Source organism: Martes martes, assembly GCF_963455335.1.
Source record: "Martes martes genome assembly, chromosome: 7".
Classification (NCBI taxonomy): domain Eukaryota; kingdom Metazoa; phylum Chordata; class Mammalia; order Carnivora; family Mustelidae; genus Martes; species Martes martes.
Genome location: NC_137894.1, coordinates 68,456,630 through 68,472,020, shown reverse-complemented (window position 1 = coordinate 68,472,020; position 15,391 = coordinate 68,456,630). Strand labels below are relative to the sequence as shown.

The 15,391-nt window shown below is 40.4% G+C and overlaps 1 protein-coding gene across 1 annotated transcript in view; it reads right to left on the bottom strand.

Moving 5' to 3' along the window:
* Positions 1-15,391, bottom strand: part of USP8 (ubiquitin specific peptidase 8) — a 74,459-nt gene that overhangs the window by 12,078 nt on the left and 46,990 nt on the right. The window contains exon 11 of the mRNA XM_080809585.1: positions 1,657-2,238. Within this exon, the coding sequence (XP_080665711.1) occupies positions 1,657-2,238 (582 nt within the window). The remainder of the gene's footprint in view (positions 1-1,656; positions 2,239-15,391) is intronic.

The window sequence follows — 15,391 nt, the reverse complement described above, 5'->3', positions numbered from 1 at the left end:
TGCTTTAAGTTCTTAGGACTGTCTGCCTCTAAGTGAAGCAAGATAGAGAAGAAGTGGCTTTGGAATCTTATTGCACATGGGCTCCTAGGCAGAATACTTAACCTCCAAACTTCAATTTTATTTGCAAACTGAATACCTCATGGACTTATCATTAGAAGAATAAGATAATGTAGGAAAAATACTTGGTGTATAATAGCTACTCAATGAATAATATTTAAACTGTAATAGCTCAACAATTCTGAGTCTCCCATGAATAGTGAGACAGCATTTTAGTACATGGGCTTCATTTCTCTAACTTTAGGTGTTTAGAAGGCTTCTGTATGATACTGATACACACACACACACACACACACTTTTTTTTTTTTTGAGAGTGAGCATGAATGATGTGAGTGGGGTGGGGGAAGGGTTGAGGGAGAGGGAGTGAGAGAATCTTATGCAGGCTCCATGCCCAGCACAGAGCCTAACATGGGACCCAATCTCACAACCCTGAGATCATGATGTGCACAATGCCACTCAAGTGCCCAGAGAGCTTTATTTTTGATAGTTAAGGTTACTAGATAAGTGTCCCTGGATAAGCGTGCCATTAATATGAATTGTTAATTCTGGTCTGTGCCTGAACTGCTGCTTCAGAAGTTATAAAGATTGACATTCTGTAAAGATGGTATTTTGCCTTCTATCCGAAGTCTTTTTTACACTACCAAAAATATATTTCCATTTACGTGTATATAAAAAGGGCTATAACGGTTCCTGCTATTATAGAAACTTATTTGTTGTTCAAAAGGGAAAAGCACCGTTAACTGTATAATACAGGAAAAAAAAATAAAAAGCACATATGATATCATTAGGTTAAAGAAGAATAACAACGAAAAATGTTCCCCCAAATTATGGGAGTCAATCTTGGGGAACAGCCAAGAGCAGAAAAAGGCAATACTAATGGGATTATTGCCAGTATTATTGACTAGATGAAGCAACAAACAAAATGCCATAGACATGACCACAAAAAATCACTATACGCAAAGAGAAATGTTGACGCATTTAGATGTCACTCATTTTGGACATATTCTAAGCAGGTACAAGCTCTATCATACACACATTTGACACCTAACTCCTTCACACTGAGAGGGAGGTTATATTTCACATTTTTCTAGATAAAAAAAATTTTTTTTCTAGATAAAAATTTTCTAGATAAAAAAATTCCATAAAAATGAAGACTGCAGCAAGTTATCTCAATTGCTAAAAAAATATTGCATTTCACAGACATAAAAGCAATCCCATTCCCAGTCAATCAAAGGAGAGTGGGTGAGCTACAAATGTAGATGGGTCAGTACAAATCTATCACCCACTAGAAAATCACTTAAAAGGTCCGCCCTATTTATGGAATGCCCCTGGTGTCATCTTTTTTTTTAAAAGACTTTATTTATTTATTTGACAGAGATCACAAGTAGACAGAGAGAAAGGCAGAGAGAGAGGGGGAAGCAGGCTCCCCGCTGAGCGGAGAGCCCGATGCGGGGCTCGATCCCAGGACCCTGGGATCATGACCTGAGCCGAAGGCAGAGGCTTTAACCCACTGAGCCACCCAGGCGCCCCTGGTGTCATCTTTTTATCTAACAATTTATTTCACTTACTTGCCAGTTTGTACTGTTTGTTTCTGCTTACCTTGCCTGAATTTGAATCTCCTGCCACTGAAGCATGGGGCACATCTCCCACTGCCTTTTGCTGCAGTTCTGGGGTGGGACACCTTTTGCCCCTGTCTTCTGCAGACTTCTTGGCATCGGTAGTTTCATGTTCACTTTTACTTTGTCTTTTTACTCCTGTTATTTCTCTGCCCCTCTTTGCTGAAATTTCTTTATCTTCTTTCTTGGCCTCACTTTCTCTCTTCTCCATTTCTTCTTTTGCTTTCTGTTGCTTTTCTGTGATTTCATTTTCTTCAGCTTCTTGTTTCTTTCTGGCTTTTTGTTCTTGTTCTTCTCTCCTCAGTTTCTCTTTCTGTTCTTCTTGCTGCCTTTCTCGGAGTTCTTTTTCTTGTCTGTTTTTCTCCATTAGAAGAGCGGTTTCTGCATGAATACGAGCTTTTTCTTCATCTGTTAACATGGCAGTTGGAGGGGGAAATACTGGCTTTGTGGAACGATCAGGAACAACTTTCCCATCCTGAGGAGACTGTTGCTCATGATCTTTATTTTCAGATTTTATTCTATTATCTTCAGGCAATCTGACTGCTGGTTTTTTAGTACGATCAATCTAGATCAACAAAAACAGAGCAAAACATTCTTTTGTCAAAATCCAGGAATGTAATCACAGTTCTTAAAATCAACTTGTTGTAAAAGAACCATCACTTTGTGGAGACAACACGTGCCAGAGGATCTATTTGTGTCTGTCAAGATTTCTCATAAGGCACTTGGCGCTTACTTCCTCTTGATTCCATACTTTCACTATACCATGATAGGTTATGTATTTGGAAGAGTTCATCTAAAACATAAAACCTAGACCTGGCCATATCTAAATTTAAGTTCCATTTCCACATATCCGATTGCCTACTCAATATCTCTATGACAGTGTCTCACGTATATACCACAAACCCAACATGGCCAAAACTGATTACACGATATTCCCCCTACAAACATGGTCCTTATCTTGTGGATGTAACCACTATCCAAACAGTAGCTCACACCAGAAAGCTGAGTTTCATGTGTCCTCCCCCTGCCCTAGTGCAGTCTGATGATTTTCTTCCTCTATCTGTCCCTTTCCACTAGCACCAACCAAGTCCATGCCAACTTCCTCCCTACACTGTTTCTAACTAGTTGCCCCATTTCTTTTCTTGCTTCCCTTCTCTTTCCACACTGTAGCCAGAATAATCATTTTAAAACAAATATGACTATGTTCCTCCTGTATGTAAAACACTACTTATTTTTTTAAAAGATTTTATTTATTTGACAAAGAGTGGGAGAGAGAGTGAGAGAAGGAGAAAGAGCACAGGTGGGGGAGCAGCAAAGGGAGAGGGAGAAGCAGGCTCCCCACTGAACAGGGAGCCTGATGCAGAGCTTGATCCCAGGACTCTGGGATCATGATCTGAGCCAAAGGCAGACACTTAACCAACTGAGCCACCCAGGCACCTGTAAAACCCTGTTTTAAATAGCTACTCACTGTACTCAGATGACATCTAAAGTCTGTGTGGCCCTGTGTGGCCTCATCATCCCACCTCTACCTATCCTCTACCTATCTCTCTATCTTATCTCAGACTAATCTACACATAAGCCCACCCCCATCCCTGCCTTTTTAATTCCTCAAAGATGCCAAGCTCCTTCCCAACTCAGGCCTTTATACCAGCTGTTCATCTAGATAACACCTACTACAACTTTAGGTTGTGGCTTAAGTATCTCTCCCTTAGGAAAGACTTCCTAAATTCCCAAAGTCTCCTGATACATGCTCTCCTAATATCCTATTTTTTCCCCTCATATATTTATTGGGATCCTTGATTAAATAACTATAATTACTTGTTTAAAAATCTTTCTTCTGTCCTAAACTATAAACTCCAGGAGGGTAAAGACTGTGCTTGAGACATAGTAAATAAATATGTTGCCAAAGGATTGGGTAAAATATTCCACAACACCTTTCATAACAGGTAAGTTACTGAATTAATGAGTTAAATGTTCATTCCCTCAATTTAATGGGATACTAACCCTACAGAATTGTTAGAAATGACCCAAATATCTTTTTTTCTTTTTTCTTTCTTTCCTACCTTCCTTTTTTTTTTTTTTTTTAAACAAATTGAGGGTTTTATTTACATAACAGGACAAGAAAAGTATACAAAAGACTCTTGGTCAAGTGTGTAAAGACAAAGCTCTAAAAATTTGCAGTAGGGTGTGGAACTGGACATTAAAAAAAAAAAAGAAAAACTAAAGACAGAGAAAAAGGCAAAAAGGTAATCTGCAACATGGATGTCCTGTCAGGGTGAAAATGAGCACTCAGTGACAGCTGGGACAAGTTTCATCTGTACACAGAAATCTGGCTCTCGGGACAATTCCTGTAAGGTTCTGACTAATGAAATTTCTAGGTTCTTTCTTTTTTTTTTTTTAAGATTTTATTTATTTATTTGATAGACAGAGATCACAAGTAGGCCGAGCGGCAGGCAGAGAGAGAGGAGAAAGCAGGCTCTTCACGGAGCAGAGAGCCCAATGCGGGGCTTGATCCCAGGACCCGGGAATCATGACCTGAGCCTAAGGCAGAGGCTTTAACCCACTGAGCCACCCAGGCACCCCTCTAGGTTAATTCTTAATCAGACCATTCAAATTTCGGGGCCAAATGTGCTTGGCCTGATATGTCTACATTCCGGGGATGGGACAGGGAAGGTCTTTGCCAGATAGGCCTCAGCGGCTCTGGTCCCTTTCTGGGTCACACTTCCATTCCCCCATGGGGACTCAGTAGTCTTCTCTGGGGTATGTCAGCATCACTGGGCCACTGGGGAGGGACATCCTCCAAGCCTACCACAGGCTCCTCCCTCCCATCACCCATGAGCCACAAAGGCCTGGCTCGCCCATTAAACTATGCTTGACTTTTTCTTCCACTTACATCTCTTCCCCGAGTCTCAGCATGACCGGGCAAACTGTAGTTACATGTGTGAAAATGTGCCATTATTAACTTTCATCATTTGAGTTAAAACAAGACTGTTTTGTCTTTTCCTCACAAATATTAATGATGCAGAACTGGATCCAAGTTCATCTTCAACATGAGCCTCCAGAATGTCTAGCTACAACTTTCTCCTACACTGGTTCCTTTTTCTGTACATTTGTCTTTCTTCCCCACCCACCTTCTCCAAACGCTAGTGCCACCTGGTTGGCTTGAGCAGTGAAGCATGAGCACTGAGGCCTCCTTTGCAAGGCCTGGGGAACTTAGGGAAACATGCAGGTGTTGCTACCCATCCTACAGATTGATCAGCAACAACTATTTGGACTTCTGGATATTCTGGAAACAGAACTGTGGCCTATCACAGAGGTTGGTGGAGGGGTATGTTAAAAGGAGTCTCCTCTTTTTCACCTCCCTGGCCAATGGTCCAATGGCAGTCTCAGGGTTGTCCTGGTGGAGCATCCAGCTCAGGACCCATGCGGTGCTGATCTCTGAATCCAGGTGAGATGCAGACAAACTTGGCAGCACCAAAGAGGAAAGGATGCTACAAAGGCAGTCAGTGAGAGCTCATGGGCTTCAGAGGGATTTAAAGCACCCGTAGCCACCCATCATCCCTTGTCCCTGCACAGAACTGATTAAGCCCAATTAAGATTCCCCAGGGCTCATAAACCAGACCTGGCTGCCCTACTTCCACTCCTCCTGTTCACCGTCTTTCTTGTTTTTACTTCCAGCACACCTGTCTCCCACTTACTGGTTCCTTCCCTAAATCACACACTTTCCTTGCAGGCGTAGTGTCTCCCTCTCTTCCAAGACAAAGGGCCTTTGGTGGCTTGGTGAAGAGGTGTTGAACAGTCAGGAGTAGGCGATGATGGCCAACAGTTGAGGTGTACAGCTCCAAACACAGAGCCAGACTGGGCTGGCTGAGTATGACAGGAGCACTTGCTCAAGCGACCTCTTCAATCCAGCCTGCGTCTGACCTCCCTCCTTCCTTCACCACTACTGCACATTTGTGTCATGGGCGGGGGGGGGGGGGGGGGAGGTGGGAATCACAAGTTTTATCTGCTTTAAGCAGTCATGCACGTCATCAACAGTTTTCAAAGCATCACAACCTTCAAAGAGATTTTCCTTCCTTCCTTCTTCTCAAGACCATAATTAAACTCCAGGTGACAAAGAGGTAGAGGCAGAAGCTGGGGTGCATGACTGACAAACAGCTCCTTTGCTGCCCCCAGAACAGAGGCAGCCAAGGGCTGTGAGTGCCGTGTCAGGGTGACCTTTCCAGAACATAACAGATCATCTTAGCCCAGGTCAAAATTCCCTTTCTCCCTTATAATCACCACTCCGCCACCCACCCAGAGTGCTCCCCTTTGTCAAGTGTTTGCCTCCACGCCAGCCCCTGTGGGTTAGCACACTAGAATACCAAACCTAATGTGGGCCTAATTCTCTGCAGGACTGTCCATCGGAGTCACCTGTGTGCTAGTCATGAAAAGCTCAGAGGATGGGCAGCGATGTTCCGTTCATAACATTCATCCAGTTCACTGAGGTCACATTGTTTTCCTCCAAGGATTTTGTAGGTTCAGGGCTGAAATGGTCCTGGATTCGCAGAGCTCCCAGAGCAGAGCTTTCATCCATTTTTGTGTGTTTGCCCTCGCAGTTCCCTTTGGCGGAGGAACGAGACCAGGCTTGGTGGCTACTCCGAACAGGGCAGAGTAGACCACAGCAAAGCCGGGCAGGCCAATGATCATGTAGTGGCTTCCTTTGTTGATGACCTTCCCAACATTCTTGCTGTAGTTCTTCAGTTTGGCAGGTACCTCCTCTTGGGCTTCTCGCCAGGTGCTGGCTCCTCCAGGGGCTTGTAGCGCTCCAGGAGGACAGGGAGGTGCACCTTGTGCACGCTCCGGACCCCTGGGGGCCCCTTGCTCACACCGCTCACCATCCTGTCCTTGCGTACCGGCTGCTCCAGGAGGGCGGCTGCCTCTTCGGCCCACTCTGTCCACATTCACCACCAGGGCCTGAGGCCAAGGAAGCCACTCGTGGCCTTGCTTTGGAGCCTGTCATGATGCTGCGGCCCCTCTGGCAAAGGTCGGGGTGAGAGGACACCAACCCCCAATAACACATTTCTTGAGAATACAACTTACTGAAACAAGTATAAAAACTTACAAGAATATTTGCCAATAACAACCTGTATGGTTTTTACAAAACATATTATAAATTCTGCAACTAGAAAATACCACCACAGGAAGAATTAAGTGAAGAAGTCATTCCTTTGCTTCTCATTTCTCTTCTTGCCTCTTTACTTTAAAAATCTATTCCCTCCTCTTATTTTTCCACATTTGAGATTGAAGTAGGAAGAACCACTATAAGGATAAGGAAAATAAAAGGTGGACAGGAACCAAAAAAATGTTTCCATTTACATTTTAACAATTCCATCCATTTCCCCCCTAGTTTTAAAGGCAAAATTATGCTAATGTTATTTTCAACTTTAAATTCTCTAAGTTTCCTTGTGCCTACAGGATAACTCCAATTTGATCCAAGTATCTCTTGACGACTCTTGTCCATCTTTCTGACCTTATCTACTATCATACTTGTCTAGACAGACAACAGAGAGCAGTGTCCAAGCATGTTAAAACTACTCATTGGTCCCAGAGCATGCTTTGTTCCTTTAGTCACAAAATCTTCTACTTGTCTCTTTAATCCTCAAATCCTATTGTACTCTTATAGCCCGGATAAAATATGTCCTGTTCCATGAAGACCTCTCTGATACCCGCAGTCAAAATTTCTCTCCTTGCTCGTGCTCCAATGACTATTAGAGCAATTATGACGTTCTACCTTCTATTTTGGCTGTCTTTGTATAAGTCTCTCTTTCTAAACATCAGGTAGAATCCATAGCTTAATCGTATTTGTAAACCTTCATGTTGTCTTTCACACAGAAAATCCTCAAAATATGTCAGACAAATTGCTCGCATCTCAGAAAGTAACAAGAGGATTACGGTTCAAATAACATGTTCATTAAATTTAAAGGAAGTACGATAACATAAGCTCTTTTTTCAATTTCTTAAAATGTATGTCTTAAGAAAAGTTGCCTAATCAAATACTGTTTAGTCTTAAGATTTAGTTTGAAATATTTAGAGCAGAAGACCTAAAAAATGAAGCTATGAACCATCTCATTTCATAATAAAAAAAATGAGTTAAGTTTTCTACTCACAGCCTGTTGCACAAATCAAATGGCATCCACTTCAAATGTGAAATGCTGTTGAAATGTATTGGAAAAAAATTAAAAATGAAGGCTATAAAAAATCTCATTGGAAACTTCATAAGGGAGAATGAGTTTACCTTTCTTTGAGTAAAATGCAGAGGAAAAAAGCTGCATTTTTTGGTAACATACTGGTTATTTAAGATCATTTAAATAATTATTGCTAAACATGCTTGTTGGAGATGGGATCAAGATGGTGGAATAGGAAGATCCTGAGCTCACCTCCTTTTAGACACACCAAAACTACAACTAAATGTAGACAAACTCTTGGAGAATGACCTGAATACTAGCAAAACAGCTCTTCCACAACTAAAAATATAAAAAGCCATGTTCAGAGAGGTAGGAGGGGCAGAGGCACAGTCTAGTCAGTATCCAGACACCTGGAACAGCAATATACAAATGGCAAGAATAATCACAAATATGGAGGTCCTCCCGAGGAGCAAGGGGTTTAAGTCCCACATTAGGCATCCCTAACCAAGGGACCTGTATAGGAAAGATGAACCCCAATAATGTCTGAACATGAAAATCAATGGGGTTTATATTCAGGATAGCAAAAGGGCTATAGGACCCTGAGACTCTGCTTTTAAAGGGCCAGGCCACAAACTCACTTGTTCCCAGACCCAGTACAGAGGCAAAAGTTTGAAAAACACCTGGGCCATAGGTGAAGGAAAGTTATTAACTAATTTTAAGGTATTTACAGGACGGGTAGGGATCTATAATGACATTCTGTAGGAATGGAAGTGCTTGTAGGCACCACGTCTGATACTCTCCATGTGCCCTGCTACTACCATTCATCCCACTTGGTATTCCCCCTACCCATGGATCAGCCCTGCCCAAGTGCATACTTTGGCAGGTACCCATCCAAAGTGGTTCCTGCTCAGCCACACTTGGCAGGCAGCCTAAGACAAGATGATAACCCCACAAAGCAGTTTCTGCTGGGGTGGGGAAGGTGTCAGTTTTACCTAACAGCATGCCCTGAACGGCTGTGACTGGGCCTCTCAGCCACTTGCACCAGGACTAGTCCTGCCCACCAGTATGCCTATAGCAGTCTCAACCTAGCCATATCAGAAGGGCACACACAGCCCATACAGGGGATATCCCTGGAGTGCCTGGTTCTGGTGACCAGGGCGAGATTGCACACCCAGCCCCCAAAGGGCACCTTCTACATAAGGCCACTCCTTCAAGACTGGGAGATGCAGCTGACCTATTTAACACAGACAAACAGAGAGTCAAGCAAAATGAGGAGGCAGAGATATACTTCAAAACAAAACAAGATAAAACCTCAGAAAAAGAGCCAGAGATAAGCAGTCTTCCTGATAAAGAGTTAAAAGTAATGGTCATAATGATATTCACTGAACTTGGAAGAATGGATGAATGCACTAAGAACTTCAACAAGGAGGTAGAAAATATAAAAAAGAACCAATTAGAGCTGAAGAATAAAAGTAACTAAGATGAAAAATACACTAGAGGGAATCAAGAGCAGCTTAAAAGATGCAGAAGAACCTATCAATGATCTGGAAGACAGAGTAGTGGAAATCACTCCAGTTGAACAACAAAAAGAAAAAAAGAACTTAAACAAAAGAGGGTTAAGAGATGACTGGGACAATAGCAAGTGTACTAATATTTGCATTACAGGGTACCAGAGGAAAAGGGAAAGAGAAAGGGGCAGAGAAGTTATTTGAAAAAATATAGCTGAGGGGCGCCTGGGTGGCTCAGTGGGTTAAAGCCTCGGCCTTCAGCTCAGGTCATAATCCCACTGTCCTGGGATCGAGCCCTGCATCAGACTCTCTGCTCAGTGGGGACCTTGCTTCCTCCTCTCTCTCTACCTGCCTCTCTGCCTACTCTCTCTCTGTCAAATAAATAAAATCTTAAAAAAAAAATATATATATATATATAGCTGAAAACATTCCTAACATAGAGGAGAAAACAGAGAAACTAGGTCTAGAAAGCACAGAGCCCAAAAGAAGATGAAAACAAAGCAATGTGCATCAAGACATAATAATTAACATGTCAAAGGTTAAAATTTAAGAGAATTGGGGCACCTGGGTGGCTTAGTGGATTAAGCATCTGCCTTCAGTTCGGTCATGATCTCAGGGTCCTGGGATCAAGCCCTGTGTCAGGCTCCCTGCTCAGCAGGGAGTCTACTTCTCCCTCTGCCTCTCCCCCTGCACGTGTGTTCTCTCACTAAATAAAATCTTAAAAAGAAAAAAAAGATAAAGAGAAGTTTTAAAGCAGCAAGAGAGAAGCAAAAAGTTACCTGTAAGGGAAACCCTACAAGGCTCTCAGTTGATTTTTCCATAGAAACTTTGCAGCCCAGAAGGGATTGTCATGATATAGTCAAATTGTAGAAAGGAAAAGCCAATAATCAAGAATACTCTACTTGGCACGGTTATCACTTAGAATTAATTAAGAGATAAAGAGTTTCCTTGACAAACAAAAGTTAAAGAAGTTCACCATCACTAAACCAGCCTTATAAAAAAGGTTAAAGGAACCCACGTGGAAAAGAAAAGAAAAGGCCATAACCAGAATTGACATTTTAAAAGAAAAATGTCACTGGTAAAAGCAAACATAGTAAAGGTAGTGAATCAACCAATTCTAAAGCTACTATGGAGATTATGACAAAAGTAATAAAATAAAGTATATTTATAATAAAGAAATACAAAAATAAAAAATATAAAATATGTCAGAAATATAAAATGTGAAGGGGTGCCTTGGTGGCTCAGTCAGTTGAGTGTCCAACTCCTTGGTTTCAGGTCAGGTTGTGATCTCATGGGTGGTAAGACTGAGCTCTACACTGGGCTTCATGCTTAGTGGGGAGTCAGCTTGAAGATTCTCTCCCTCTGCCCCTCTCCCCACTTGAGCACACAATCTTGCTCTCAAATAAATAAATCTTAAAAAAAAAAAAAAAAGAACACAAAATATGGAGAGGATAAGTTAAAATGTAGTGATTTTAAAATGTATTTGAAGTTAAGTGACCATCAACTTAAAATAAACTGCCATATATATGTAAGGTGCTATTTATATACCCCAAACATATAATAGGTAAACAAAAAATAAAGAGAAAGGAATCTAAATAAAACACTAGAGAAAGTCATAAAATCACAAGGGAAGAGAGCAAGAGAAGAAACAGAAAAAAGCTATAGAAACAATCAGAAAAGATTAAAAAAATGGCAGTTAGTACATACCTATCAATAATTAGTTTGAATGTAAACAGACGAAGTGCTATAATCAAAATACAAAAGGTGGCAGAATGGATTAAAAAAAAATAAGACCCATCTAGTATTCTGCTTACAAGAAACTTCAGACTTAAAGACACATACAGACTAAAAGTGAAGGGATGGAAAAAGACAGTCCATGCAAAAAGAAGCTAAATAAAGAAAGAAACAAAGAAAAAAGAGCTGGGGAAGCAACATTTTTATCAGACAAAGTAGACTTTAAAACAAAGACTGTATGTAACAAGAGACAAAGTGGGGCATCCTATGATGATAAAGGGATCAATCCAGCTAAGAGGATATAACAATTCTAAATATCTATATACCCATCTCAGGAGCACCTAAATATATAAAGCAAATATTAATACACAGAAAGGAAGAAATTCATCAGACTACAATAAAAGCAGGGGATTTTAACACCATACTTAAATCAATGGCTAGATCATCCAGACAGAAAATAAGGGAAACAGCAGCTTTGAAGGACACATTAGACCACATGGATCTAACAGACATATATAGTACATTGCCTCAAAACAGCGGAGTATACATTCTTTTCAAGTGTATATGAGACCTTCTCTAGGACAGATCACATGTTGGGCCACGAAGTAAATCTCAATACACTTAAGAAGATCAAAATCATATCAAGCATCTTTTCCAACCACAACGGTATGAAACTAGAAATCAATTATAAGGAAAAATCTGGAAAGAATACAAATATAGAGAGCTACTAAACAACAAAGGGATCAACCAAGAAATCAAAGAGGAAATTAAAAAATACATGGAAACAAATGAACATGAAAGCACAATGGTCCAAATCTTTGGGATGTAGCAAAAACAGTTCTAAGAGGGAAGTCTAGACAGATAGAGGCCTACCTTAAGAAATAAGAAAAATCTAAAATAAAAATACCTAAACTTATACCTAAATAAACCAGAAAAAAACAAAGCCCCAAACCAGAAGGAAGGAAATAAAAAAAAGTAGAGCAGAAATAAATGAAACAGTAGAAGAATAGAAGAGATCAATGAAATAAGAACTGCTTCTTTGAAGAGATGAACAAACCTGATAAATCCTTAGCCAGACTCATCAAGAAAACATGAATGGTCTCAAACAGAATGAGAAATGAAGAAATAACAATTGACACCACAGAAATACAGAAGATTACAGAAGATTATGAAAAATTATATGTCAACAAATTGGACAACCTAGGAGAAATGGATGAATTCTTTAAACATATAATATTCCAGACTCAACCAGGAAGAACAGAAAATCTTAGCAGATTAATTACAGGTATACTTTGCTTTACTTCACTTCACAGACACTGTATTTTTTAAAAACCAAAGGTTTATGGCAACACTGGGTCAAGCAAGTCTTAGTGCCACTTCTCCAACAGCATTTGCTCACTTCATGTCTCTGCATCACATTTTGGTAATTCTCACAGGATTTCAAACATTTTATTATTACTTTATGTCATGGTGATTTGTGATTAATGATCTTTGATGTTACTATTTTAATTTTTTTCCAGTGCCATGAACCATACCCATATAATTTAATAAATGTTGCATATGTTCTGGGGCGCCTGGGTGGCTCAGTGGGTTAAGCCTCTGCCTTTGGCTCAGGTCATGGTCTCAGGGTCCTGGGATCGAGCCCTACATCGGGCTCTCTGTTCAGCAGGGAGCCTGCTTCCCCCCCACCCCCCTGCCTATCTCTCTGCCTACTTGTGATCTGTCAAATAAATAAAATCTTAAAAAAAAAAATGTTGCATATGTTCTGACTGTGTCATGGACCAGCTGTTCCCTAGTCTCTCTCCTTCTCCTTGGGTGTCTCTATTCCCCAAGACACAATATTGAAATTAGGCCAATGAATAACCCTGCAATGACCTCTTAAGTGTTCAAGTGAAAGGAAGAGTCACACATCTATCATTTTATTTTTTTTAAGATATATTTGTCAGGGAGAGAGACACACACACAGAGAGAGTGAGCAGAAGCATGGGGAGTAGCAGGCAGAGGGAGAAGCAGGCTCCCTGCTGAGCAAGGAGCCCGATGCAGGACTTGATTCAGGACCCTGCAATCATGACCTGAGCCAAAGGCAGATGCTTAACCAACTGAGCTACCTAGGCGTCCCTACTTAGATTTTTTTTTTTTTTTTAAATTTTAGAGAGAGAGTGTGATGGGGGGTAGGAGCAGAGGGAGACGAGAGAGAGAATCTCAAGGAGATTCCATCCTGAGCATGGAGCCCAATGTGGGGCTAGATCTCACGACCATGAGATCATGACCTCAGCCAAAATCAAGAGTTGGATGCTTAACTGACTAAGCCACTCAAGCGTCCTTACATCTATCACTTTAAATCAAAAGCTAGAAACAAGTTTAATGAGGAAGGCATGTCAAAAGCTGAGATAGGCCAAAAGCTGGGCCTCATGTCAAACAGCCAAACTGAAAATGCAAAGAAATTCTTGAAAAAGAAAGAAAGAAAAAAAAACATGATGCTGGCAAAGGTTGAGTCATGAGGTTAAAGGAAAGTAGCTGTCTCCATAATATACAAGTTCAAGGTGAAGCAGCAGGTACTACTGTAAAATCTGCAGCAAGTTATCTAGAAGATCTACCTAAGATAATATAGATGAAACAGCTTTATACTGGACAAAATGCCATCTAGGACTTTCACAGCTGGAGAGCAGAAGTCAATGCCTGGTTTCAAGGCTTCAGAAGACAGGCTGACTCTCTTGTTAGGGGTCAGTGCAGCTGGTGACTTTCAGTTGAAGCCAGTGCTCACTGACAACATACCTGGTAACTTAAGAGTTCTGATTGAAAACATTAATGTTTTCATGTTTGTTTTTTGTTTTGTTTTGATGTCTGTTAATATCCATTCTGCAGCCCACTGATCAAGAAGTCATGATAACTTTCCAGTCTTATTACTTAAATTCATTTTGTGAGGCTAAAACTGCTTAGATAGTGCTTCCTAACAATGGATCTAGGCAAGGTCCACTGAAAACCCTCTGAAAAAAGATAAACTATTCTACATGAAGCTAAGAACATTAGTGATTCCTAGAAAGATGTATGTCAAAATTTCAACATTAACAGGACTTTGGAAGAAGTTGATTCCAGGCCTCATGGATGACTTTGTGGAGTTCAAGACTGAAGTGGTAGAATTAACCTCAAATGTGCTGGAAATAGCAAAAGAACTAGAATTATAAGTACAGCCTGAAGATATGACTAAATTGCTGTTATATCATGAAAAACTTGAACGGATGAACAGTTGCTTCTTTTAGATGAGTAAAACATCTGGTTTCTTGAAATGGAATCTACTGGAAGATGTGGTGAAGACTGCTAAAATGACAACAAAGGATTTAGAATATAACATAAATGGACTCCAATTCTGAAAGAAGTTTTATTGTGGGGAAAATGCTATCAAATAGTATTGCATACTACAAAGGAATCATTCATGAAAGAAAGAGTCAATTCATACATCGAACTTCACTGTTGTCTTATTTTAAGAAATTGCCACAGCTACCCCAAACTTTAGCAACCACCCCTTATTAATCAATAGCCATCAGCACTGATGTAAGACCCCCTCACCAGCAAAAAGATTACATCTTGCTGAAATCTCAAATGATGGTTATCATTTTTAGCAGTATTTTTCAATTAAGATATGTACAGTGTTTTTTTAGTCATAATGCTATTGTACACTTAATAGACTACAATACAGTGTAAAGGTAAATGTTGTATGTACCAGAAAACCAAAAAATTCATTGGACTTGCTTTATCATAATATTCACTTTACTGTGGTTGTCTGGAATGAAACCCACAATATCTCAGCTGTATACCTGTACTAGCAATGAAACTGAATCAGTAATCAAAAACTCCCATCAACCCAAAGTCCAGGAACAGATGGTTTCACATGTGACTTCTACCAAAGAAGAGTTAATACCTATTCTTCTCAAACTATTCCAAGAAATCAGACAGAAGGAACACTTCCGAATTCATTATACAAGATGAGCATTACCCTCATACCAACAGCAGACAAAAACACTACAAAAAAGAACATTACTGGCCAACATCTCTGATGAACTGAGATGTAAGATCTTCAACAAAATATTAGCAAGCTGAACTCAACAATACATTAAAAGGATCATGCACCACAATCAAGAGGGATTTATTCCAGGGCTACAAAGATGGTTCAATATTTGCAAATCAATTAACAAAATGAAGGATAAAAACCACATGAGCATCTCAGCAGATGCAGAAGAAGCATCTGACAAAATGCATCATCCATTCATGCTAAAAACTCAACAAACTGGGTATATAAGCGAACATAACT